The sequence below is a fragment of the Musa acuminata genome, chromosome BXJ1-7 (assembly GCF_036884655.1).
Source record: "Musa acuminata AAA Group cultivar baxijiao chromosome BXJ1-7, Cavendish_Baxijiao_AAA, whole genome shotgun sequence".
Classification (NCBI taxonomy): domain Eukaryota; kingdom Viridiplantae; phylum Streptophyta; class Magnoliopsida; order Zingiberales; family Musaceae; genus Musa; species Musa acuminata.
This window is the reverse complement of record NC_088333.1, coordinates 9,914,587-9,941,678: the sequence shown is the minus strand read 5'-3', so window position 1 is coordinate 9,941,678 and position 27,092 is coordinate 9,914,587. Positions and strand designations below refer to the sequence as shown.

At 35.7% G+C, this 27,092-nt stretch overlaps 2 protein-coding genes across 4 annotated transcripts; one reads left to right on the top strand and one right to left on the bottom strand.

The window, feature by feature from the left end:
- The first annotated feature begins 909 nt into the window (after positions 1-909).
- On the top strand, positions 910-17,413 carry LOC103991522 (uncharacterized). Its single transcript, XM_065191819.1, has 16 exons — positions 910-1,068; positions 1,417-1,465; positions 3,306-3,399; positions 4,574-4,752; positions 7,798-7,848; positions 8,679-8,735; positions 9,540-9,660; positions 12,039-12,105; positions 12,211-12,252; positions 13,834-13,939; positions 14,763-14,873; positions 16,253-16,324; positions 16,407-16,508; positions 16,658-16,704; positions 16,803-16,830; positions 17,029-17,413. The coding sequence occupies exons 2-16, from the start codon at positions 1,448-1,450 to the stop codon at positions 17,119-17,121; spliced, it is 1,188 nt and encodes a 395-aa protein (XP_065047891.1). The 5' UTR covers positions 910-1,068; positions 1,417-1,447; the 3' UTR covers positions 17,122-17,413.
- A 387-nt stretch (positions 17,414-17,800) lies between these two features.
- LOC103991521 (probable bifunctional riboflavin biosynthesis protein RIBA 1, chloroplastic) lies at positions 17,801-23,346 on the bottom strand. 3 transcript variants are annotated; one of them, XM_009411010.3, is made up of 8 exons: positions 23,258-23,346; positions 23,004-23,112; positions 22,073-22,439; positions 21,742-21,963; positions 20,805-21,127; positions 19,552-19,681; positions 19,030-19,326; positions 17,801-18,235 (listed from the first exon to the last, which is right to left on the bottom strand). In XM_009411010.3, the coding sequence occupies exons 2-8, from the start codon at positions 23,051-23,053 to the stop codon at positions 17,987-17,989; spliced, it is 1,638 nt and encodes a 545-aa protein (XP_009409285.2). In that variant the 5' UTR covers positions 23,054-23,112; positions 23,258-23,346; the 3' UTR covers positions 17,801-17,986. The 3 variants fall into 3 exon arrangements, with proteins under 3 accessions (XP_009409285.2, XP_018684299.2, XP_065049972.1); XM_018828754.2 differs by having other exon boundaries at positions 23,215-23,340; XM_065193900.1 differs by having other exon boundaries at positions 23,004-23,340.
- Positions 23,347-27,092: the final 3,746 nt, after the last annotated feature.

The following is a 27,092-nucleotide window of genomic DNA, read 5'->3' as shown; positions in this document are numbered from 1 at the left end:
AAATTAACGTTGCTCATGGATTACAACAATTTTCTTGCCCTATGCTCATCATTACGAAATTTGTTAGATCTGTATATATTCATTTACACATTGTATTTGTGTCTTTGCAGAAAAAAGAGTGGATATAGCTCCCCTTTCTAGCCATGAACTATATTGAAGGAAACAAGAGGCTCATAGAATGAACAGCAAAAGGAATCTATTGCACCATGAAAAATCATATTTCTCGAGATATTGAAAAGAACCATAGTCAGGGTCATCTTGACAGAGTTCAGAAGTCATGGAAACAATTACAACCTCATAAAATTCTATCCTCCCTACTCTTTTTTGCCCTTTACAGCAGGGATTATCACATAGCATATGTTGGTCAATGATTGCTCGGTTGTCGTCGTTGTTAGATGCAAGTCTTTATGTTCACTTATACTCTCTTTGCAATGCATCTTGCTGCTTTGTTTTTTTTGCTAGATACTTGGTTGATTGTTCAAGCGACATTAATACCCTTTACAAGCCAGATATGATGATAAACAATTTTAAAAATCTTTTTTAGATTTTATGTTCAGAATATTTTTTCTTAACTAATAATGAAAGCTTTGGATGAATATTAAAAGGAAGGGTGTATCTGAAAGATTGATGTACATTCTTTAATAAGAATTATACGGACAAATATACTATTTTCAAACCTTACAAAAATAGATATATAAACCCTTTCACAAGATAATCCAAGCAAACGCATGAATAATGCATTACGAACCCATTGGTCGACGACTGTGGGCACCACTTGGTGGGACCCACCACGAGTCTTCGGTTTAAACAAGCAGAACCGTTCATCTAAAAACCAAGGGTGTCAGTGGGAGTACTCTTGGAACGGCCAAGATCAGTCCATCCTCCTCGCGCTAAACATAATGGAGCCGTTGTCTCGACCTCGAACGCCATCGTTCTTCCTCGGCTTTAGCCGCCGCGAGAGCTTTCGAAGCCCCACCGCGAAAGGGGAGAGCGAGAGAGTGGGAGTTGTTCAGGGCGTCCCCGCTTCCTACTTCCTCTTCGACATTAAGGGCTGTGATTTCACGCTAGGTTTGGATCCCTTCTCCATCCATCCTCTCTTCAACTTGCATCAGATGCTTGGCACCTCGATAGAATTTCAAGAAAATGTTGCAAAGATGCTTCTTTTCTTTTTGACTTCAGGTTTCTTGCCTTTTTTGGTCACTGTTGTGGCGTTCATGATGTTAATATCATGTTTCATTTGCTTCTGTTTTGACTATGGGTTGTTGGGGTTATTTGTATTATTTTCTTGTCCCTCTCCATGGACGTGCGCAGCGATATCTTTATGCGATTTTCTGTTTGTGTTTTGTTTTATACGAAACTACAAGCTTCTCCGCTGGATGCATCTTTACAACTAACTACGTGGGTTTCCGCTTGCAGAGTGAAGCCATTTGTGTGTTTTTTCTTGAAGATGGCGCTTAAATTTGAGGTAATGGGTCGATTTCGGTGTTACATTTTGTTCCATTATGGTCTTCTACCGCTATCCTCTTTTTAACATGGATAAGTGATTGGGGCGTAATATTACTCTTTTGGTCTAGATGAATTTATTGAGCGAGTTCGAATCTCCTGTTAATAATCTTATTGATGATTATAGGTTATAAATAATTGTTATTTACATATTTTATTCTTTTATTGATGAAGATCCTTGAATACTGAACTAGACGTGATCAACTTCTGCTGCTTCGTTGTCCATAGGTGTAGCAAAAAAATCCCCAGGAGCAGCAAAGTTCTGAAATAAATACATTTTCTTCTTCTGAAAGGACCCTTCTCAGGTTAACGATAAGAAATATGTGAATTGATGCAGACCCTATATTGTAGGACTGAGTACCTGTAAACGATTGAAACTAAAAAAAAAAGTTTGATGAAAATAAAAAAATATTATACAAGAGTAGGTATTGGTCGGCTTTTCCACCAGGGAAACTATGTTGTGAAGCACCATAAAATGTAGCCGATGCCGATAGTCCTGAAAAAGGAACAGAGAACTAGAATTTTATGTTAGTTATTGGAAAAGATATAAAGTTTTATGTGTCATAATATGCTTATAAGTGCTTAAACAGGTTTGATAAACACTAATCCATCATGGAAATAATGTTATGTCAAATCTAATGCTTAATAATAAATTTTTTTTTATTATTCCTTGGTAAACATAGTAGACTTTAAAATTAACTTGTTTGTAAAATTGGAACAGGATCAAAATCAACCAAGGGTGATAACATTAGGACCTATCATATAATTTGAATTAAATCAGTGAGATAAAATCAACCAAATTTTTTATATATTCTTAAAATTAACTGATTTTTTATAAATCAGTGAGATAAAATCAATTAATTTTTTATTAAAATAAAGGAAATTTTCATATATTCCTAAAATTTAAAATAGTTTTTTTTTTAATTTGATGTCGTTTTGGTAAAAGATAATTCTCAACAAATATTTAGAACCTAGAAACTAAAATTTAAAATATTAGGGATTTTTTAAAAAAATTTAGTATAATTTTTTTTACAATTTTGTTAACTTTAGAACTAATTTTAAATTATTTTTTCACAAAACTTTGCTATTGGCTTATCCACATACCTAACTGCCTTGTTAATTGGGATGGCCTCAAGGTCAAATGTGAAACTCAAATTCTAAAATTTTTAGTTGTGCAATAATTAACTCATTGATTAAAAGGTAGTTCTAGGTGACCCTAAACTAGGGAAGGAATAGGTCAGGTTATGTTGTCCTTTCATCTGAGAATAATAGGTTGAATAGAACCAGATCTGACTTTTTTGGGTTGTTTGTTGACCATTTAACCAATCGATTATGGGTCAGGAGTAGCTTAACTAGGGCTGATGGGCAATTGTTAAGAGTAGCACTAAGCCAAATTTAAACAAAACTGAACTACAGGCATCCTGTTCTTTCATTTCTGCAACCCTTTGGTGGTCTTTATAGCTGACAGGTGAAGTTCTAACTGTCGTCTTGGTGGTAGTAGGTTTAACAGGATAAATCCACATTAATTATGTGCTGGAATGTTTTTTTCTTCTTAGTGACATTTTACTAGGAAGAAGTTATGTTTATAACTATTTGTGGACAGGAAAAGTTTGAAGTTGATAGAACTTGGTTTAACCAACCATCACTAGATAAATAGTATCAACACAGACTTCTTCAAAGCACTTATTACACATTCTCTTCTATCACCTTCGTATTGTTTTTTAGTGAATGAGTTTAGGGCTGCCTACAAGTTTTGCCTCGCTATCTGTATTTTTCCTTCACCAAATCTTCTATATTTCCAGGTGCTAGGAAAATTTAACCGAGCTCGTGCAGCACGATTAACACTCCCTCACTTTATTTGTCAAACACCACTTTTTATGCCTGTTGGAACTCAAGGTATGATTTTCACAATTCTGCGACATTGTATTTTAAATTGGAAATCCTTTTTCGGCAACACTATTTGTAATTTATGGTAGATGCTCTAAACATATACTCATTTTCCAGCTCTATATGAAGTAGCTCACTTTTTTTTTTCTACTTCAGAGTGTTTTATTGTACAAATTGTTTAAGTTGTAATGACATTATGAAGAAATACCATCCAGGTTCAGTTATGATTTTTTTGATTTTATGACAGTGTTCTTGTAATGACATATACTCTTTTATGTGCTTTTTATGCAACTGCATTGTGATATCTTATTTCTGCTAAATTTGTAATAGATTCTGTTTATTGGGGTGCATGCTTCATAAGCTGGTGTGGTAACGGAGTGAATGAAGTTATCATATGGAACCTTGCTGCATATTTCTGGTGATGGACAAGTTTCTGTCTCATTTTATTCTTACATTAGGAACACTCCTAATAATGAGGAATTTTGCAACCACTCCACAGTAGTAGAATCCTTTAACTTTCCTAGAAATGTGGAAACCTTCAGCTACTCTTTAACAGAAAATACTAGAAAAAAATACAAGTTAACAGATAAGAATGTAGTCACACATTCTGTCAGACAGTTAAAATGAAAAAAAAATTTAATGCATGATTTACTCTTTTTTCTTTTAGGAAAAGGATGGGGTAATTATCATTTATGTGTATACTTAAGAATGACAATGTATAAAACTATAAATTATATACACTTATGTCAATTCATGTAGCATGGCTGTCTCGTATATCATGGTTGACTGAATTTAAGAAAAGTCACACAGATTGTTTTAAATTTATGACTTAAATGTGCGATGAATGCAAAAATATATCACGCTTGATACCCAAATAGCTTTTAAAAATAAATTTGACTCTTAACTCTGCAAGTTTATTCACTTAAAATTAATGTGGCTTGATCTTGTGCTACTAAAGCATAACAGTCAGCATTCCTACTGTAGTATAACATCACAGGGTGGTGTCTTGTTAATGACCTGAAATTGTATTCCATTGGGTGTATGTTGACTTTATGACAAGCCCTGAGCACTACATAGGGTGCATCATTAGATTGAGCCTCATGCCACTGTTATGGTGGTGTGGTATGTGCAATTCTTTGTGATTCCTATCGTACATCTAACTCTTTTATTGTTTGTTTGGCAGGTACAATAAAGGGTTTGACTAATAACCAGCTGGAGGAAATTGGCTGCCAAATCATACTTGGAAATACCTATCACCTTGCTCTTCGTCCTGGTGCTGAGTTGATCGATGACTTGGGCGGTCTTCACAAATTCATGAACTGGAAAAGAGCACTTCTTACTGACTCGGGTGGTTTTCAAATGGTTGTCAATCTCCTGGAACAATATTCACATATTAAAATGCCCTATTTGGTTCTTTGGATCAGTTATTGCATCACTTTTTATTTCATTTATTTATGTTTTTTTGTATAATGTTACACTTATATATTTCCTCTGTAGGGAAATCTAGGGGTGATATCATATGCGTAACGGAAAAACATAAAACAAAAGCATAAATTTCTTAAAAAGGTGTTCATCGTTATGTGAAGATTGGTGAAACCCGCGAAACTTAAATCTACATGTGAGATAGATGTGTTTTACCTAGGGAGATCGTATATCCCTGAATCCCTATAGATCTATAGGAGAGGATGAATGAGGTCAAGCGTCCTCCTCTCTAGCGGTGATCCACACAGTAGGGCTGCAACGACTTTCCTCAAATCACTACTCAAATCTTCATATCTACTATCTGAGAAGAAGGGAAGAGGTGAATAGGAAGTGACAACCAAGAAGCCTCTAGCTTATGGGTCTTTGGTTCCCTCCTATTTATAGAGATCTAATGCCTACTTAACCATAATGGATCCTGCCCTATTGGGTATTGGATCTTCATCCGACTATCAAAGCCTCTTAGATTAGTGGATCTCTATCCAATAATCTTTCATTGACTTTTATTGGATCTCATCCATAGGATCCAATAATTCATGGGCTTATTGGATATCTAATAAGATAGGAGCTCCGGCGGATATCTCATATCTGAACCTCTACTCGTCGCAATGCCTACCATATGTGTGTGACTCTCTAGGCCTAATATCGAGCTGGTTGTGAGTCATTATTATCAGAACTCCTTCTGGCTCAGTGAATTATTATCTTCATAATAATTCACTCGACTCATCGACTGCGGACGTATTAAGCCACTGCGCTCCAGCCCTCAAACGATACAGGAGAATCCAATCCTTTGGACATGTTTGTTCTTAGTTACCGTGTATCTATAGTCCCTCATCCATCTAATATCCCAGAGATCGTATACCGGGTATGGTGCTGTCAGACCCATACGGTTTCTATTCGAGTTTCGCTCTAATCGGATTTTTCCGGATAACTCTTTCTCTTTCAATCCGAATGACCCTGACCAGGGATTTGTTTGAGCAAGAACACATGAGATGTTTTTCTCATGACACCAAGAGCGGATGATTCTCTATCGATACTCAATAGCTCTCGTAAGGTTGATTGTCACTCCCGATGACCGATCGTGCTAGATCTGAAACTTCCAAACCTATAAGTCGGATATCAAAGAGTGGAGTCCCCATACAGGACATCCTTGGTGTCTTAAGTCTAAGGGCTAGGTACACCACTGGGACAACAAAATCACTATCTAACAATGAGGTATCATTAACCATCTAGCATTCCATGAGCGGATAAATCAGTGAACTCATTTTCCAATGAGCACCTGCATTGTAGCCCTAGTGTCCCCACACGAGCAGCTATGAGACCAACTGCCTCCATCATATGGACGAGTATACATCACACCAATCTATCCGGTTATCTCAATGCCCCTTTTGAGTAGTCTATGTTTAAAGGTGAATCGGTCTCATTGTCATTATTTCATTATGATCCGATTCTTATTGCACAAATATATGGACATCACAATATATGTATGCGTATATGCAACAAGCAATATAGAGTGATAAAATGCTAAATAATATAATAAACAAAAAGAATGTGTATCATGTCACACGTGTCATCATTCACATGATTGGCTTGCAGGGCATCTATGACTAGCATCCTCTATACTACTATTGTTGGAGGATATCCTCTTCCAAAATTTTGTTTTGTATTATGACTACTAAACAACCTAAATATAGTTAATTTTTGCTAAATAAAAACCAATTCTTCTTTGTGAGTTTTTGTAAAGAGACTAAAGTACTTAACTTTTAATAAGACCGGTTAGTTAGTGCTGATGAACCAGAAGAAGTACATTGAATTCCACTATTAGATGCTTTTTTTGTTGTATCTTGTGAGTTATTTTGAAGACTTTTTGTTCCTTATAAAATCCTTTTCTTTTTCACTTGATTAATCAAGAATATAGCATATTTTCTAGAATGAGGTTTCTTGAAATTCATTTGAATTTCTCCATTGTAAATTTTGAGAAGCCGATAAATATAATAGTAAATGATGGCCAGCATTATGTATATAAGCACTGATATTTCAGTAGCAAAAGAACGAATCTAAAGGGTTGATCTGTTATCTTAAAGAGATTTGTAGTTCCTAACACTGATTCACTTTAGTTGCTATATAAACAAAAAGATCAAACGTTTGGTTAAAGTTGTCTATCTACTAGATATTGAAGTTGCAGTCAATGATTAAAAAGCAGTCTGACTGGGCCAAGCCAATTGGAATTTACCAGTCTGATCAGGATCAAACTGGGAATTATGTCTTGGTTCGATTCAAAACTGGGCTTAGTGCCGAGTATCCTTACATAACGTGTTCTATGCTATCCCTAACATGTTTGTCTGTCCAATCTTACACCTGCTGGATTAATGTCTGGTAGTTTAACATAGCATTTGCATGTGCCTGTGCAAGTGTCACATGACCCAATGGACCATGGATAGGAAGCTTAGGATACTTTTATCTTATGGATTAAATTTAATTGATAACCTGTGGCCTCTTTAGTTGTGTACCTTAGTATTCAAGAGCTTAATGGAAGTCTTGATTGATACAGTGCTCAATATGGTGACTAATGAAGGTCGAGTCTTTTTTCTTTAGACAACAATTAGGCTAATCCTAATTTAAACAGAAGGGTTATTGAAAGTTGTTCTATATCCAGTTTAGCTCTCTGTATTAAGCATGTGCCACAACATGTCATGTCTTTGGCTCGATTCATCATCGTGTATACTTGTCTATTATTGTATATTTTTCTCCAGTAGAATTGGTATTATATTGTATTGAAGAATTTACTCGACTTGATTAGTGCTTATTAGATAAATATCTTTGTGATAGAAAGCAGTTTGGTTTTAGTTTTACAAGATAACATGGCCTTGATTGCTAATTATTTTTTAGATTTGAAATTTGACCAAATTACTTGTACTGCTTTTGTAGGTTTCCTTGTTGCATTTGGCTGACATTACTGAGCAGGGCGTGACATTTCAGGTAAGAATTGAAATTCATTTAATAAATCATATTATTGATTCTTGTGATGCATTGTTTATCCAAATAACGATTACTGTTCCAGCATAAGAATATTGTAATGATTAATGCATCACAGAAATTGTAATTATTAAGCATATAAAAATTGTAAGTTATTATGAAAAATGCATAAAAAAGTGATGCAGTGGTACTGATTGTGCACTCAAATCTTTATTAAAGAGTTGGACAGGCTTCTTTTGTTGCTCTGTTTCTACAGTTTTAAGACATATGGGCCCGTTTTGTATGTTTATCTCATAGGTATTTCCTATAATCCCTAGGTTTCTAGCCAAACACCTCTAACTCCTGCCTAAGAAGTTCCATCCTCAGAATATTTTACCCTCAAATTGATTTAAATCCTGAAACTCTGTTGGTGTGAGGGTTTGATAGAGTTTTTAGCTGAACACCTCTAACTCCTGCCTAAGAAGTTCCATCGCCAGAATATCTTAACCCCAAATCAATTTGAATTCTGAAACTGTCTGGTGTGGGGATTTGATTTGAGACAAAAACTCAATATTTCACCCTCTTAGTCTCGGGATTTTAATCCTAAAGGTGCCTATGCATGCTTAGAATTCCACTATTGAACGCAATTCAATCCTTGTTTGTAACTTGAAAAAACTCCTACTTGGAACTTTTACAGAAATCTCATAATTTCAAATTCCTGTACCAGATGGGCTTTAGTAAATATATAATCATTGTTATAAATATTAACATAGTTATTTTTTTTATCTTTTTTTTTCAACTGCTTTATATTTCTCTTTGAAATCACATGGTTTTCCATTGCTTCTCTATGTCAGTCTCCTGTTGATGGAAAGCCTATGCTTCTAACACCTGAAGAGTCGATACAAATACAAGTAGGTAAACCTTAGCATGTAGCTAAACTTTTGTTTTGTGCTTTAGTCCTACAAGTGGCATCACTTTTAATATTTATATTCCATTTTTTCTTATTTGATTGTTTGCACTGACAGGCTTATCCATGATCTTATACAAATTGAATACCCCCTACTGTCCTTTTGATAGAGTATAAATGTTGTAACTTGTAACCCAAGTTTTATTTAATTAATTCCATTTGATTGATAACTTAATTCAGCAACTGGGTGGCATTTATGGGTGTTGCTTTGGGATTGTTGGGCTGGAGTGGTAAACAATTGTTCCAGCAATTTGTGCACATTTTATAGTTAACCCAACCTTGGATCAAGTTCTGAGTTTTAGGTTATAGTTTTCCTTGAATTTTTGCTCCTTTTTCTTGGTTTGAAGGGTTGGTTCATTTGGATTTTATGATGCAAGCAGGTTTTGAGTCTAGCAAAGGATGATAGATATATTTTTTTGTGTCCATACTTTGTTTCTTTTGAGATAGTGGTGGTGGTGATTCACAGGTTTCTTTTGAGAGAATGTGTAACTAAACAACAAATTGTTAGGGTTACTGTTATCATTACCAAGTGTTGCTGCTCGGCATGTAAGGTTGCCAATAATGGTCGTTCAACTCTTTGGCAATCTTACAAAATGCAAGAGTGATTAATCAGTTATTGTTCCCTTCATAACCTTTGCTTGTTCATGTCCATGAATACTTAATTCTTTCTACCCTATTAATTTAATGACTTCTTTATATGTGTATATGACTATATATCATATGTTATACTTTGCAAAAAAAATTGCAGAATAAGATTGGAGCTGATATTATCATGGCACTAGATGATGTTGTGAAGACAACCATTACTGGTCCGCGCATTGAAGAAGCTATGTACCGTACCCTTCGTTGGATAGATAGATGTATAGCTGGTATGCTCAACTTACAAGATGATTTATTTTTTGAATATGTTATTATGTTTGATGGGACGGATCAAAGCAATGTTCGCCGTTTGTAATGTATTGAACTAATATGTAGTGGTATTTAACAGAAGTATTAACTAACACCTAGCCCTTGCAAAATCATAGGTAACAAACACAGAAAGAATGGAGAACATCAAGATTGGCATCTACTATCACTATGTTTACGCAAAATTATGTGTAAATTTGTTGCTAATTACATAAGCTTGGTATAATTTGTAAATATACACTTGATTAGGTCTATATTATATGAAAAGTAACAGAAAATTAAATTGGAAGAAAAAAGATAGAAAATAATATAGTTCAATATTAGTAAAGTGCTTTGCAGTAAGGATATAGTGCATGCTTGATAGCTTCACAAACATTTGTTATTGTTAAATAATAACAGAAACCTAACATACAAAAATTGATGTATTAATTGCTTTGATTTTGTTTATATAACACATGAAAGATGACAGCTAATGGTCAAAGGAAGTTGGTCTATATGATCGTGATATAATAACAAAAGATAAAAAACTTGATTACATCCACAGCAAGTCTAATAAGAGGCAGTAAGATCATAAATTGTAATTTATTTGAAGGGATTTATTGAAAGAATGAGGGTATAAGTTAGCTTAAGATCATAAATCACATCAACATGATAAGTTAGCATAAATGCAGAAATCTTTAGCTAAATAGAATGAGGGTATAAGCAAACATGCAATTCCCATCCATTTTTCATTTAAAAGCCTATTTCCATTTATTGCAAACATGCAGGAGGCAGTATAGGTGTTTTTTTAATGAACCTTTTAGTGAGATTAATTGCACAACAATTATTGAATAAACCCTGTTCAGAACATCACTAGTGCAAGGTATGTACTAGAATTTGTATGATGTTTAAAGGTAAAATTCACCATACTTTCACAAAAAGAAAGAAAAAGAATAAACTATAGGAGAAGAGTGAGCAAGCAATTTACTTGCTCTTATTGTTGAAATGTTCTAGCTTTAGATCTCTGCTTTATTATAAACATCTAAAACCATTGAATGCAATCTTGGGTACTGGACCCATACTGGTCATTGACTGCACCAGTGTCGGTACGGTCCATGCTGGCATTGCGACACATGGAATCCTGGCATGTACCACAATACTGTTTGATTTGGGAGGGTGGGAAGGAAAAGGGAAGAAGAAAGGAGAAGGAAGAAGGAAGGGAGAAAGGAGGAGGAGAAGTACTACTAGAGAAGAGGCGGGTGGATGGGTGGCGGCAGATGATGAGAGGGTGACATGGAGAGGGAGATGGCTTGCAAAACACAAGCCCTAAAGGCATCAGGGTCTTCAAAGGAATAAGAGACCCATTAAAGAAAGAACAGATAAAACCAGCCCATTTCACATCCTGGTGCATGCTCGGACCAATACATATCATATATTATTGTCAATCTTTCACACTTTTAGCACCCAAACAAGACACATCAAGTTGTTTAGAAACAAGAAACTTTTTAAACAGTTTATGTTACACTGTTATGCCAAAGACAGTATGTGAAGTCACTGCACCAAGAAAAATTTGCTTTCGCATTACTTGTTCAACTTTTTTTGAAGTACCAAATATAGGCTTAAAGAAGTTGGAGAAACTGCATCATTCATAACTTGTAGAAGAATTTAGCCATCTATTATCGACAAATTTTTGTTCACAACACTTTTAATATGCAAACAAAATGTTGCTTTTTTGAAATATAAAACTATCATGCATGAAACAGATTATGTGAAGTCACTGCAACAAAATAATGCTTTTGTATTATTTTGTAATCATTAATTTCATTATAACATTTCTTTTTTCACTAGAGCACACCATCGGTTCGATCATAGGTCAGTTGGTACTTCCCAATCAAATAGTATCTTTGGTTGGACAATGGTCGTACTACATTCAGCAAATCATAGGATTTGTGTAACTATCATCACATTGTATGTACTCGTAGCTGACTTGCAATATTATCTGTTGAAGATACTAATTCTTTGGTTGCTGTACTGGTTCTCCTGAATTCCTCGTGTTTATTCTTTGACTGGGACACAAAGCTTGTCTTTTTATTAAACAAAATAGTGAAGAGCAGGAGACTTTAAGATTTTAATGATCATACATATTGTTGATCTCAGTATATCATAAATAAGTTACACAAATTGATGATCTCGTATGTATTTCTCATGTATATTTTGCTATACGTATTCATGTATTCGTGCATTTGGACCAAGTAAACTTATTTTTGGTTAAAAGCATAACACAAGTTTTTGTAATAATTCTTTTTTTAATAGTAAATTTGTTATTTTTTTACTGTGATATGCTGGGTACATTTAATAACAGCTCATAAGAGACCTGATGCACAGAACTTATTTGGAATTGTTCAAGGAGGATTAGATCCAGTTCTGAGGTGAGCTGTATAGTGCATTTGAAAGATGGCATGCAACCAAATTTAATGTATGTCCTTTTTGTATCTTGTAGAGTTAAATCAATACTAATAAGCTTGTATTTCCAGAGATATATGTGTCAGAGGTTTGGTGGATCGCAATTTACCAGGGTAGGCTGAACATCATCCATGTTAAGTTCTTGCTGATTGTTATTACTGTGTTTAATCTTTAAATTAACTTAAGATAACCCCAAATAGCTGCAACATGAATTGTTGTGTTTCACTAATTTGAATCAGGACAGTCTTGTTAGCTAGAGATGTGGAAATTTGAAACTCTTTACATATACCATAGTTCTGAAAGTTTGAAACAACAGAGTTCATTTTTTTCCATGCCTTGCTTCTTAAGTTGTTATGACTTGACTATTTTTTTGCTTTATAACTAATTTACTATACTTGTTCACTCTTTAATTGAAAGTTTCTGAATCATTGTGAAAATTTGGAGAAGTTGAAATTCTTAGAATGCTCCATCTTCAGATCATCTCCTTGGATTCTTCTCAATGTGTAGTCTTAAATTTATGTGGGTCTCAATTGAGGCAATCATTCACTTAAGAGGAATTCTCACTTCAAACACTTTTTTTTGTGGTATTTCAGTTTGTATCTTGCTTTATTAAAATTTACATCTCGCCCCTAGATTTCCCAACCTAATCACAATTTAGCATTTTAATGCTAGCTACTAACATAGAGAGCTCAGCCCAAGGTTTAGTACTGGTCTGATACCAAATTCCATGACTTGTTGGATCAGTATGACAGGCAATACACTGACCCATACCATCCAGGATCAAATAATAAAAAATTATAACTGGGCAGTATGTGTACTGGTATCAAGCTATAAATTTTGAAACTGGTACTTAACTGGACTAATCAGTACCTCACAGGTACAAATCAGTGCAATTGGCATTTAAAATTTTGGTTTAGCTAACCTTTGGATTTAGCAAATATTTAACTTGGTAAACCTTTAGCAATTTAGCCAATATATAATAAACCTTGGTTTATAACATATCTTTCAAGAAGCCTTAAAACTAACTTTAAGCCACTGAATCAATTTGAATATTTTACTTGTGTCATGCAAGAAAACTTTATGGTTCTTGAATGCTATAGCATCAATACATGTGGTCTGTGCCCTAGTTAGGATGTGCTATCATAGATATTGCCTATTGCCCAGTATGACCAATTTATCATAATTGTCAATCCATAGAACTAACTAGAAAGAGACACGGTTTAGCTCTCAAATCGGTTTGTAGTTTGGTTGAAGCACAAATTTTGTTGCAAAGCTTGCAAGAGAGGAGAGAACAAGCTTTTCGAGAGTGAGAGGTGCAGTGTGACAAAGTTTCCTAAGAAAGAAATAATATTGTAATGAAAGGGGAAAGGATAGTGTATTGGGGTAGTTTTAGACTTTTAGGTATATGACCTGACACTTGAACTTGTCAAGAGTTTGAGTTTGGTTGTGTTTTTCAAACTTAGGTTTTTCCGAGTTTCTAGAAACAAACCCAAGCATGTCCAAGTTCAGTCTCAGAAAATACAACAATCCCATGTTAGTAAAGATTTTGGTGTTGGATATCTGGGCCTTTTGTCGTACATACCTGGCTTGAAATTGGTTCATTCTTCTATTTATCATACAACAACCTATATTTCTATATGTAGAAGATTAGCCATTTGACAACAAACAGCTAATCTTGCTTCCTACTGTGACAGCTATGCTATTGGTGGTCTTGCAGGCGGTGAAGATAAAGATTCTTTTTGGCGTGTTGTTGCACAGTGCACTGCTGCATTACCAGAAGATAAACCCCGATATGTGATGGTATAGCTTTTAAATCAAATTTTCTCACTTTCAATAAAGATCAGCTTTGTGCATATGGATTCGTGGATGAATTCTTAAACACAAGGTTCAATGAAACTGAAATATAGATTGTTGATATGAACTGTTTGGAGTGATCTTTAGCTTCTAGAACGAACAAGACTGGCAAATTCTGGAAGCTCCTTTTATAGTCACCAAATCATCATAAATTTGAAGGCTATATAATGATACCAAACATGTTGAAGATTAAGATGCTTATATCATGATCAGTATTCCGGGTATTTTGTCATATATTTAAATAATTAGTTTGAAGCACCACACTTTTTTCAGTGACTTGATGCCTAAGGTGTTTTCAGTTGGTGAAATCTGGAATTTTGGAGGATATAGATCAATTTGTACAGTTAATCACCAATTTAGATGCCCATTTATTGGATCTCATATTTGATGATCTAAGTTGGATCCATCCCCCCCTACACACATGAAACATAGATTACGTGTATGGACATCTCTTTCTCCATACTCGATAAGAATACCTCTGCGTGCTCAATTTGTACAGTTAATCACCAATTTAGATGTCCATTTATTGGATCTCGTATTTGATGATCTAAATTGGATCCATCCCCCCACATACACATGAAACATAGATTACGTGTATGGACATCTCTTTCTACATACTTATAAGAGTACCTCTGCAGGCTCAAATATATTAAGATCTGTATTTTTTTTTTTGTATTTGCATATGTTTGATATGTGTCTGTATGCATTTCGATTAGTTAAGATCTGTATGCTTATATATTTTACTCCTCGGCATGAAAATAATTCACAGGGTGTTGGCTATCCACTTGATATTGTAGTTTGCAGTGCTTTAGGTGCAGACATGTATGACTGTGTTTATCCTACACGAACTGCTCGTTTTGGCACAGCTCTTGTTCCTGAGGTTAGCCTGCTAAATTTTTTTACAATTCATGTAAATATTGGTTATTATCTCACAAGCATGCCAAAAATCTCATACACTAGAATTTTTTTAATATTATGTTCTAAAATTGCTTTAAGATTCAAAGATCAGATAAATAGAGTAGAAGCTGGGAACAAGGTTTTCAATTTTAATTACCGAATCAGAGCTGTTCCATGGCCAGTCCGGTATGAGTCTGGTCCATTTCAGTGTATCGACCTATGATATGCCAGAACATACCATGGTTTCAGTCTACTGGGGGTAGGATGAAGGAAGAGAAAGAAGAAGAGAAAGAAGAGGAGAGGAGATGTATCGGATACAAGGTGGATGGCTGGCGGCAACTGTCGGATGTGCAGGCAGCTAGCACGCGGGCAATAGAGAGAAGATGCTCGTGAGGAGCCAGAACCCTAGAGCATCAGGCGAGGGGTCATTTAAAAGAAAAGAAAACAATGCTTAAACAAAAAACTAGACCGGAAAGTCCGAAATAGGACGGTCTGCATACTAGTTCATGCATGGACCAGTAGACACCCGTCGGTATGGACTGGTCTATGCGAAATTGATTTCCTTAGAAAGGACCAAACATATAGGAATTAGGAAATTTCATTCAAGACATCGGGCATTGCTCACTTTGTTCAGGGTACTGATTTTTTGTCTGTTGTTCTCCATTTGCCATATTCATTTGTTTAAGTCGTATATTCTACCACATGAATCTGAATGAAACAACAATGCATGCATAGTTCCATTGACACAAATCTAAATATCTGGACTAAGAATTCCTAAAGAGCAAGCCGTGGTGCCATGGAAAGGTTGCTTTGTAACTTCGGTGACCAGGATTCTGCTCATGAAATCAATCTCTCTGTTTGTAGTGACAAGGTTTCTTGCATTGGCCTTCTCTAAATTTCCACATTGGCAGGAGCATCCTGAAAATGTGCTGCCTTTTCTTATTTAGAGGGTAGGATGGGTAAATAAATACACACTATAGTGTGATGTATTGTACATTGATCAACTGAATTGGAAAGGTATGTGGATGAGCTGTGGCATCTAGTCAAATGAAGCTATCCTTTAGTCCAAGCTCATTGTGTGTTCCATTTGTAATTGTTGCGATCATACTTTTCTGCCACTGTCAATGTAGTTTTGTGTTTCCTTGCTATCTCAGAAGCCAAAATATATGGATTAGCTCTGGTCAGATGATCCAGTTACCATGTTGTCAAAAAATCTTTAACCAGGAGCATGTTCATCTAGATCACTTTGGCAATTATTTTTTATGTATCTCAGTGTGATATTTTGCAAATTGCAATATTCCATCGTCTTTTACTTTTGTCTTATGAAGGAGCTGATTGTGCTTTTGTTTCTTCCTTATGCAGGGGGTTTTGAGGTTGAAAAACCAAGCCATGGCCAACGATGAACGACCTATTGATTCAACATGTACATGCATGGTAAGGCTCCATCTGACCTTCCTTGATGAATAATGTCAAAAACTATTACACCGTGGAATTGACCAGATACTGTTCTTTGCAGGTCTGTAGAAATTATACACGAGCTTACTTACATTGTCTTGTCACAAAAGATGCAATGGGCTCCCAGCTAGTGTCCTATCATAATTTGTCATATATGATGAGGGTAAAGACACTGCTTGTCTCGAAGCTGAGATATGTTTCTGATCATATATAGATATATCATTGCATGTGACAAGATTACAATGTTTATGTGCATGTACTTCTTTGACATCAGTTTCCTGCAACTAATATCTGGTAATGCTCCCCCTGCAGCTTAGTAAGGATCTTCACACATCATTAGTGGAGGGCCAATTTCCAGAGTATGTTGTAATTCTTTTTCCCAATGCAGTGTCATATATATTTACATAAAACAGCATTGTGATTTAATTGTCTCTATTTTTTATACTCTCTTCTGCAGGTTTGTACGAGGTTTTTTACGTGCACAGGTCTGTTCTTTTTCCTACTTCCACTATGAAACATACTCCATCAACCCTCTTTTTTCCTTGTCTTGTGGTGTTTAAATTCCTCATTAAACTTCTCTCAATCAAAAGGCAATGACAAAAAAATTATGAATCATGCGTAATATCTACGATCTTGCTTTAGGCGGTTTGGCACTAACTTGCTTCTTTTTTTGTTTTTTACAGTTTCCGAAAGGTAATGTCCCAGAGTGGGTATGCAATGCAATGGAGGTTGCAGGTGTTGACATCTCTACATGCTGTGCTCCCATAACTTCATGACATGATTAGCCAAAAGTATAATACAAGGCCCGACTGATGAGATTAGTTTCTTACACAGATTAGACATTCATTAATCTCCATTATTTCTCTCACACCAAGATTCTTTAGGCTGCAGCATCAGTTTTGTATTAGTATGCTGCTCGAGTAGGAAAACAAAAGCACAACCAGGAAGTTGTGTGCATATTGTTCCAGGGGCCATCAATAGCCCAACGCTTGGCATCGTTGCTAAGTCAAAATCAACTTTATATTGTAACACCTTTGAGAAATTAATCTATGGTTTTGTTGGTTCCCAGATTCTGAGTTTGTGTTTCTTTCGGATCCAAGAGAAGGTGATATTTGATTTCAGTATTTTGCATATTGATAAAGAGAGAACCTTACCAGTTAGTTAAAATTACCTTCACCATGCTTCTTTCTCTAAGAACATAAATTCTTTTAGAGCAGCAAAGATAGATAATCCAAGGGAGAAATTTCTGTTGCACCTTTCCAAATGTCACAAGACATACTTTATCGTAGTAATAATACAAATGTCGTATATGCACACCTCTCAATCATTAAAAACTACATTTTTACGCACTCTTAGACCAATTGCTAGCTTTGACAAGGACTAATTTATATTTACAAAATAAGACAATACTGATTGATTAGACAGTCCGTCACAACCAAAAGTCTTCGTGTAAGAACCCATATGATATTACGATACTTGGTACACCAAAAATGTTCTACAAAGGATGATTACATCCCAAACGACGAATCCGTAGCATACTAATACTGGAAAACAATATGTTATGAATAACAATCAATGACAAAATGCTCTAACATATTGCCAAACATAATATGGCAAAAAAATAATAAGGAACACAAAACGCTATGTTATATCGAACTCGTTTGCTTGTTTACTTTCGATGAAATTACTGAGCTGACCATTGAATTCATATCCATATATATGCCCCATCTTCTCTCTTTTGGTCTCCAAATATCTTCTGTTCTCTTTAGTAATTGGAGTTAGCAAGGGAACCCTCCCAGAGATGCTGAATCCATAGCCACTGAGCCCACCATACTTGGCAGGATTGTTTGTCATCAGTATCATTGTTCGAACACCTAGGTCTCGTAATATCTGTAGAAAGGAATGAATTTTTGGAAAGCACTAGTCGAAAGCCATAGAACAAGAGATCAATAGATAGTAAGTCCACATGGAAATCAATGTGAGAGCTCAACAATAGATCGTCGTCAACATAATCAGGTCTCAGGGAAACATCCATTTCAAATGTATATGGTTCTACCACAAAACTGCTATAGAGATTTACAGAACAACTAGAAAGAATTAACACAAAACATTAGGTTTTAGTCATACAGCTAAAACTGACATCATTGTATAGGTAAAAGATAAGGAATGCCGGAGGGCACTGGATATTAGTAAGCAAATCAGGTGCATGCAATACTTCAGAAAAGAAAAAAAAAAGGCAAAAGACATGGTATATAGTTGACACTAAAAGTTTAAAGGGACTCATAAATTCAAGCAACAAAGACACATCTTTTTTAGTGTAAGAAAATATAAATGCAAGGAATCCACATGCCGGCCATGCTGTCACGAGACAGATACAGCACTATTATGGTATGAGAGAATCCAACGGAGATGTGCCGGCTGGCACATTGCCCATGCAAATCAGCAGAATTCCCCCATGCTGATTTGCTCCACCATATATGTGGCAAAGTGAAAAATACTATAACAATACTGATGAGATAGTGAAATTGCTCGACATAGAGATATGAAACTATAACAATCATGAGGTTGAATAGATTTCAAAAGTGTAGAACAAGTCCTTATGTGGTAACTTAGTAATCTAGAGGGCATAAAATGAAACTACTACGTTTTCACGATAAAAAAGCTTAGCCTATTTTCTGTCTTACCAGTGCACCAATGCCATATTCCCGTGAATCTACAGGCAAATGTAACTCCTCATTGGCTTCCACAGTGTCACGCCCATCATCCTGCAAGTTGTATGCACGAAGCTTGTGACCAAGGCCAATGCCCCTTCCTTCATGCCCATGAAGGTATACCAGCACACCTCTGCCAGCTTTTTCAATCATTGCCAAGGCCAGTTCAAGCTGATTGCCACAGTCACATCTAGCTGATCCAAATATGTCACCAGTAAGGCACTCAGAATGCACCCTTACAAGGATATCTTGGCCATCTCCAATATCTCCCTGTTTAAATTGAAAATCTAGTGCTTACATGTCAATTAATATAGGAAATATTAGTAAGTTTGCACAAGCAGCTAAACATGAGCACTATAATGATAAGAGGATGACAGTTCAGTGTTATTTGGACTTAAAGGTTCAGCTCCGAATGTATTCCATTCTGATGTTTCACAAAGCAGCAATAAGAACAAATACAACTGGTGCTAAGATTATATTATTAAGGATGCTTACTTTCACCATAGCAATATGCTCCATTCCATCAAGCAGAGATCGATAGCAATAGGCCTGAACAGAGCCCCACTTCAAGGGTAAATGTGCAACAGAAGCACGTTCGACCAACTTGTCTCTTTTCCTCCTATATCTGTCATATTATCCCATGGTCAGAACACTAAAATTTATCACAGGTTTTAATTAAAAGAAGAAAAGATGACAAACTGAAAAAGGGTTGTTGAAGCACCTACATTCATGGCACATAGATCATCAACAGTTAATATGAATCCAGCATGACAACGTATGTCCAATTATTGTTCCTAATACTCCACTCGGTATAAGTCAAAAAAGAGTTTTATTGACTATAGTATACAATATTTTTCAGTTATAAAGATGGAGGGTTCCAACATCAAATGAAATATATCTGTAGGAGTTATGATCATTCTTGAGTAATCAAGAATGAGATTCCAACTTCTAATGTTAATCCATTTCACCTCCAATATTAAGGCAACCTCTTCTACCTATAGATACTTTTAGATAAGTTTCTTTTACAGTGGATACCTGAATTCCAAGTATGGCTCGTAATAATCTATCCTCTGGAGCATACGACGATTCCTTTGCTATATGAGGCATTAATTTACCTGCTAAAATATCAGTTGTTTCTCCCCGAGATCCCAGCCTCACAACTCCATTGATGTGTGTCATGACAAACAGCACTAGAACATGACACACATCAAAAGCAGCTGTTTACTCAGCAAATGACCTAGCATTTACTAAGATGGAACGGCAGAATATATATTATTTAGTGAATAAACAGCAAGACAGGGCAAGAAGCATTTTAGTCTTCAATATAATCCATTAAAATGCAATTAAAAAAAACAGCTGATGCTAGAGATATTATTTAACAGAAGAATTTCCAATAAATGATCAAAGCTGTTTTCTGATACTTCTTATGGAAAGTATTCCTAACTAAAAATACTTTGAAATTTTAGATTAAAGAAAACATCAGCTAGAGACATATAAAGATCATACATGTTTATGCTGCTCAATGGACAACTACTTTGGTAACCAGGGTTTGCTTCCATGCACATTAGGCCATGATAGCTCATAATAGGCAGCATGGATCAGTAACATTTTGCCTGCAAGGTGTCCGTTCATTACCAACATGGACCTAAGATGCAATGCATTAATCTTTATTGTTGCTATGTTCCAGCAAAGTTCAACACCAATGGTGATAATGATGACATCTTGCAAGTGACAAAAAGATAGCGTACCTAATCAAATCTGCAATTGAGATTATCTTTAAATTCTCTTTCTTTGCAAATTCACGTAGCTTTGGTAACCGAGCCATGGAACCATCTTCATCAACAATCTCACACAGAACTCCAATAGGGGGTAACTCAGCCAGCATAGCCAGATCAACTGATGCTTCTGTATGCCCAGCTCTTCTTAGGACCCCACCCTCCCTGTATTTCAATGGAAAAATATGGCCAGGACGATTGAAGTCTTCAGGATTTGAATCAGCTGATGCAAGCATCTTAACCGTCTTTGCCCTATCTCTAGCAGAGACACCAGTGGTTGTACCTTCTTTAGCATCCTAAAAATAACAAGTTCCACCAGAATGTAAAATTGTAACAAACCAAAGCATGATAATGAATAATTGGAACTTATAACTCAAGAATCAATTATTATAAGCAAATCAAAAGTAGTTGTCTGCAGGCATTAGCATCTTTAAAGGTGAATATAACCTACTCACCAACCCCAGATTAAGAAACTTAAATCAGACACTTTTACCTACACAACCCTTGTTAATGGAGATAGTACAACCAATTACTTGACAGAGTAGAAAAATACACCTCGGAATCATTAAATAAAACTAGAAGACAACTAGACAGATGTATTGATTATGCAACCTGAGAGTAAAAAGAGAGAGAGAATAGAATAGTTGAAACTTCAAAAGCCATGAAATGTGTTTCCCAAGACGTAAAAGGAGAGGAAGATCTGACTCCTTAAATTGAATATAAAAGTCAGAGGCAGTCTATAATCATTCCTGCCATCAGTTCTAAAAGGATACTAACATTGAAGGTAATGATTATACAAATGGGTGTCACTGTAGCAAGCTTAAGTGAATAATTAGTTTCTATGAGTACCTGCATTTCATCCTTATTAATGAAAAGCACCATCAACCATCAAATGAAAAAAATAACATACCACAGAGACAGTGAATGCAGTGCACAACTTCTCCTCATTTTCTTTATTTGAAACCATAAGAGGAAGCTCTAATCTCTCAAGGTCTTCTGTTTTCATGCTCACACATACAATTCCAGTCCCATGCTTGACTATAAAAGCCATGGCCTCTGGTGTTACCAAAGGTGCAGCCATTATAAGATCTCCTTCATTTTCTCTGCTTTCATCATCGACAACAATCACAAACTGCAAAAAGAAACAAACATAAGCCATAAATCATAAGGAGAACAAATAGCTGGAGCCAAATTGAAAGAAAACAATATATTTGATCAACAATATGATCATAAAGACAAACCTTGCCTTGAAGGATGTCCTCGATGGCCTCTGAAATAGGGGAGAACCCTTCAGTAGGACAATCTAAATCAAGTTCACCATTTCCAATTGAAAATTCATCAACAGCTGGAGTCATATCAGAAGCAATTGTTCCATGGGCACTTGCATCTCCTCGAAGCATGGCATTAGCAGTTAAACAACCCTGTTCAATAATGGTAATTTGTCCTGGCAGCATGTTGCCCTCACTAGATCTTTGTACAGCTGCATTTAAAGCAAAGCATGAAGCTTTCCTGAAACCATTTGAAGTCCTTTGATTTACTGCAAATTCACTATAGTAAAACCCTCTAAACTCTTTGAAAGAGCTGGATCCTCTTGAAATACAATGCACCCTGTTTATGGTGAGGACAAGAAAATAATGAATCAGCGAACCACTGGGGACAATTTCTCACAGTTTTGCTTCATGAGTTCTATCAAAAAAGTTCTGAGTCCATGCATGCATTTCAAAAAAAAAAAAAAGAATAACAAGATAAGAATTCAAATGACCCTTTGTTTTCCGGTACCAATGGGCTTAACTGATTTGGCACTTAGACTGTATATGCTACAAGCTACAAGCTACCTTATTTTTGCCATTTTCTCATGCTTGTTCCGCTGTTTGTTTGTATCAACGGAAATTGGCCTCAACAATGCAAGATGTATGCCTTACAACTTCACAATGCAAGAATATCTTGGATGACATAATAAATTAAGCTTCTAATAGGTCACAAAAATACAGAAATCATTACACATAACTAAATATAGTCACCAAATTTCATACACAACCCTCCACAAGTTCAAAAAAGGATATTAACATGGGATTTCTTGCTAATTCACAAGATTCTTGAATTAAATGCAATAATAAACATAAAAAGAGAAAATGTGAGAGGGAGACGGAGAGAGACGGGAGCAGATCTTACCGTGGACGAAAGAAGACAAGGACAGAAGAAGAAGAAGCGACAGAAGCCATTCCCGAGCGTCACCTCGTTTGACCAGCGGCTCCCTAAAGCGTTTGTCCCGTTCCTCCTCCTGCAAAACCAAATCTAAACGTTCAGCTCCACAATCCGTTCAATATCTTTCAAACATCCATCAAACCTCAGAACCAAAACCGCCAAAAATCAAAGACCTAACCATCTTGGACGCTTCCAAATACATCAATCACAAGAATCCCTACCAAGTACACCTCGCCTCTCTGGCTCAATCGCAGAACCGGCGGCGAGGCGGTGGCGATCGAGAACCCACGGCTCGTAAGAGAGGGCGGCAACTTTCACGGGGTTCGAAAATGGCAGAGTACATAACGTATATATAGCGTCCGTCCATACGGCCCACGCGTTACCTCTACGTAATATATTATTACCTATCGCAGCTCATAGAGGTTGCATCAGTGGGCCCCGCGAACCTTTCCTGGCTTAACAACACGGTGAGTTCGACCACGTTTGTGAGGGTCACCTTATCTGATGGTGGGCCCGACCCATAAGACCGATATTGCGGCAACGTATTTGGTATGTACGATGTGGTAGCAATCCACCACAGTGTGATTCGGATCATGATCTTTCGGATGATTTAACACTTGTTGCAGTATCGCCGGATCATGATCTGCACTAAATTAAAAGGTTCCATTTCCACGCGATAGGTTTTTTTTTTTTTTTCTTAAATAAATTATTAAGTTTTCAAAATAATAATAATAATAACTGTCAAGCCATAAAGAATATGTAAAAAATAATTATAAATTACATATGAGAAAGGCAAAAAAAAAAAATATTTTTAAGTCAGAAATGCATTCTAGAAGTCTTCTACTACAAGAATATCTGCTAATGATAGAATGAATTCATAGAAATCTTTTTTTTTATTTTTTGAATTCATAAAAAAAAAAACCAAAAGATAGAAATCTTTTGTGGGCAATTAAAATAAAAGAATAAAAAAACAAAGCTTAGTTATGAGTGCAGATTGCAGTGGCTGGTGAACAATCTGCCCACACCATAGTGTTCCTGAATCATCTCATCAGAAACGAGGATCCTGACGAAAACAACAATATTATATTCAGACAACTCTTTTATTCATCATGTCTTTGACAAGAATGAATGCTAATGACCCTTAATTTGGTTATTGCCATGGTGATAATGAGTCACATGGTCTTCCCTAGTTGGTGATTTTGAGATAGCATATGGGAAAATATTGGTCCGACACACTTGGTTGGTCACACTGCATGCACAATGTTGTCGATTTTAACTTGGTCTTTTTATTTTCTGTTCTTGACTCCTGATGCTTATTTTACTTTATATTCCTGCCTAGCAAGTCTCTGTACACTCTCTCATGCACTGTGCAGTGAATTGTCTGCTGCAAATTAAAGAAGAAAATCAAAGTAATAATGAAGGAAGTGGAGTTCTTACTGCAAGAAGTTTGTGTGTGTGTCATGAAAAATTGGTGTGGACTGTGTTCTTAAGTGCCAAAAGTTTCTAGGCTACAGAAGAACCTTATAGTTCGAGGAAAGTAATATCTTTTCCAAGGAAATTGTGCGTGTAAGAAGACATAGCTAGATGGAACTTTTTATCTTCCAGTCCAAGAGAGATAAGAAAGTAATATCTTTTTTTATCTTCCAGTCTATTTATTACTGGGAACACCATTTGACATCCCCACCTTTCCTTTCTTTCCTCTCCGTTCTACTTTGCCTGGCTCTTCCTATTGTGCAGGAGTCCACTAGCTAGGTAGGGTGGTCCCATGGGGTCCATCAATAGGTGAGCAGAAAAGAGCCATGGCTTTGGACCTTGGGAGAAAGCTTTTGTACGTGGCTCCAAAGCTCGACTGTGAATGATCGCTTGTGGGTGGCCGGAAGATGTGAACTTTGGTCCCGTTGGTTGCCCACCTTGGAAACGTATGGACATGAAAGGAGTGTGCATTACTTTCCTCTCGATTCTTCTCTTCCATGAACACATTTCTTTTAGATTGGTTGTAGGATCTCCTGAATCGATGAATGAATTCACGGTAGTATTTAGATGAACTTCCATAATGATCATTGATCGATGAGAATTTTGTCGAGTTCAATGTCAAGCTTCAGTAATGGAAATAAACATTAAGTGTTTTATACTATTATAGTAAGAACCGAGTATATAAGATTTAAGTTTAAAGCTACCAAGAAAACAATCGATGATCCTTTGTCATAACTACAAGTGCTTATGCAACACTCTTCATCTTCATGAACTCAGTCATATGGTTAGCCTTGTGACACTCGAGAGCTAGTTCCAGATCAGACGTGTGAAGTCAATCAAGTTTGTTTACAGGATTATAATGGATCTATCATCATCGATAATGATGCAAACTTCAATATTTTGGAAAGATAATTAAGATTTATCAAGATAATAGGTAAATTATCTGGTGTTGATGAATTCACTTTAAGGGCATGGGGAAATTGTGAACTGGTGTGGGTCTGCTACAATATAGGAACTGCTGCATGGTAGCAGCAGTGATGAACAGATTTAGATGCTGTAGAGAAGGAACATTTTGATGGACAAACACTGTGGGTGGGTCGGGGATCAACTAGTAGATTCTAATCACGTCTCACTTGGCCAATGGAAAGCTTGAGACAGAGTCTGCTCCACTGGAAGTAGATCATGGAGATGCATGCGAGTGTCGAGGCACAGATGCAAACACCTTGAGATGCTGCACCTGTGGTTGCAGTTCTTGGGTTTTGATGACCACCATAAAATATTTAAATAAGTGGTAGAATTATATAATTAAATGAAGCGCATGCTATGCATGAATTATAATATAACATCGTATGATATTATATGCCGGAAACTGAGCATAATGACTCATGCATAGTGTGGCCTTTAGTTAGACTCCACCTATCTGATCTTGGAAGTCAACATGAATTTTTTAGTGGTCACCCTTGATACAGACACTTCACAAGATGATCCTGTCATCCAATTCCTCTCACTTCTGCTTCTTCTGAAGTTGAAACCTGCAGTGCAACATGTGAAATAAGTATGAGATAGAACATGTAGGAAAGCTTGCTCTAGTGATTCAACTCTCTTCAACACAATATTTGCAGAAAGAGACACAGGAAATCTCAGTCACATGCTATGATAAACTACTTTGGCTTGGAAAAAAAGAGAAGACATGAGCATTTAATTAGAACTTGTACTGAGGGTTGAAGCAAGCTTCTGAAATGGCTGCAATGGTTCTGATCTGATAGCTGTGCTTGTCATTAATTATTAATGTTCCTAATTAAACATCACTAAGGTAAGGAAACATAAAGATTTGATCTACTTGATCCTTCTCTAGATGTGACCAGGGCAGGTTTCTTATGTTAATTAAATGTGCATGGATCAATCCATGTCTTTTTTTTTTTTTTTTAATATGAAGACATAACTTCTTAAACGCGGAGTTAGCTATTAATATTTAAAAATATTTAAGTATTATTTTTTGAAAGATTTAAATTTAAATTTTTTTTATTTTTTAAAATAAATAAATTAGATAAAATTCTAAAGATAAAGACCTTTTAGTTTAAATTATTATTCTACACCTAATGATATCTATATTTATAAATTTATCTAAATCTAAGTGTTTAGACTATAAGGCTCAAAGTGAAATAGTAGTTCAACAACATTTTTTTTAGAAGTTTAAACTAATTTCTTTTTTTACTTTTGTTTTAGTTTCTTCCTTTCTTATTTAGTTTCATATGGTAATACCTTGTTATTATAATTTGAGAAAGGATTGTATTTACATGTGATCTTTCTCTGATATCAAAATTACACAAGCGATAATCTGTATTTCAAGATCACCTTGATAAAGAAGATAATCTTTTTCTATCGGGGATTATAATAGTTGAGTTAGTAAATTTGGTACTGAAACTTTTTAATCAGTCTAACTTCAATATTTGAAAAACTTATTTAAAGTCTTATCTCATAGGGGAAGATGTATGTGATGTAGTTGATGACGATACAATAGATGCTATAGGTAGAGACGTCACAAAGAGATAGAGGATATTAAATGCAAAAACTGAATTTATA

What these genes read in the sequence shown, in the direction of transcription:
- LOC103991522 (XM_065191819.1), top strand. An exon ending in TATGCCTGTTGGAACTCAAG is followed by an intron (nt 3,400 to 4,573) that starts GTATGATTTTCA and finishes TTTGTTTGGCAG; the next exon opens with GTACAATAAAGGGTTTGACT. An exon ending in GGATTAGATCCAGTTCTGAG is followed by an intron (nt 12,106 to 12,210) that starts GTGAGCTGTATA and finishes TTGTATTTCCAG; the next exon opens with AGATATATGTGTCAGAGGTT.
- LOC103991521 (XM_009411010.3), bottom strand. Translation starts at nt 23,053, where the DNA reads ATGGCTTCTGTCGCTTCTTCTTCTTCTGTCCTTGTCTTCTTTCGTCCA. An exon ending in AGGACATCCTTCAAGGCAAG is followed by an intron (nt 21,964 to 22,072) that starts GTTTGTCTTTAT and finishes TTCTTTTTGCAG; the next exon opens with TTTGTGATTGTTGTCGATGA. An exon ending in TCAATTGCAGATTTGATTAG is followed by an intron (nt 19,682 to 20,804) that starts GTACGCTATCTT and finishes ATAATATGACAG; the next exon opens with ATATAGGAGGAAAAGAGACA.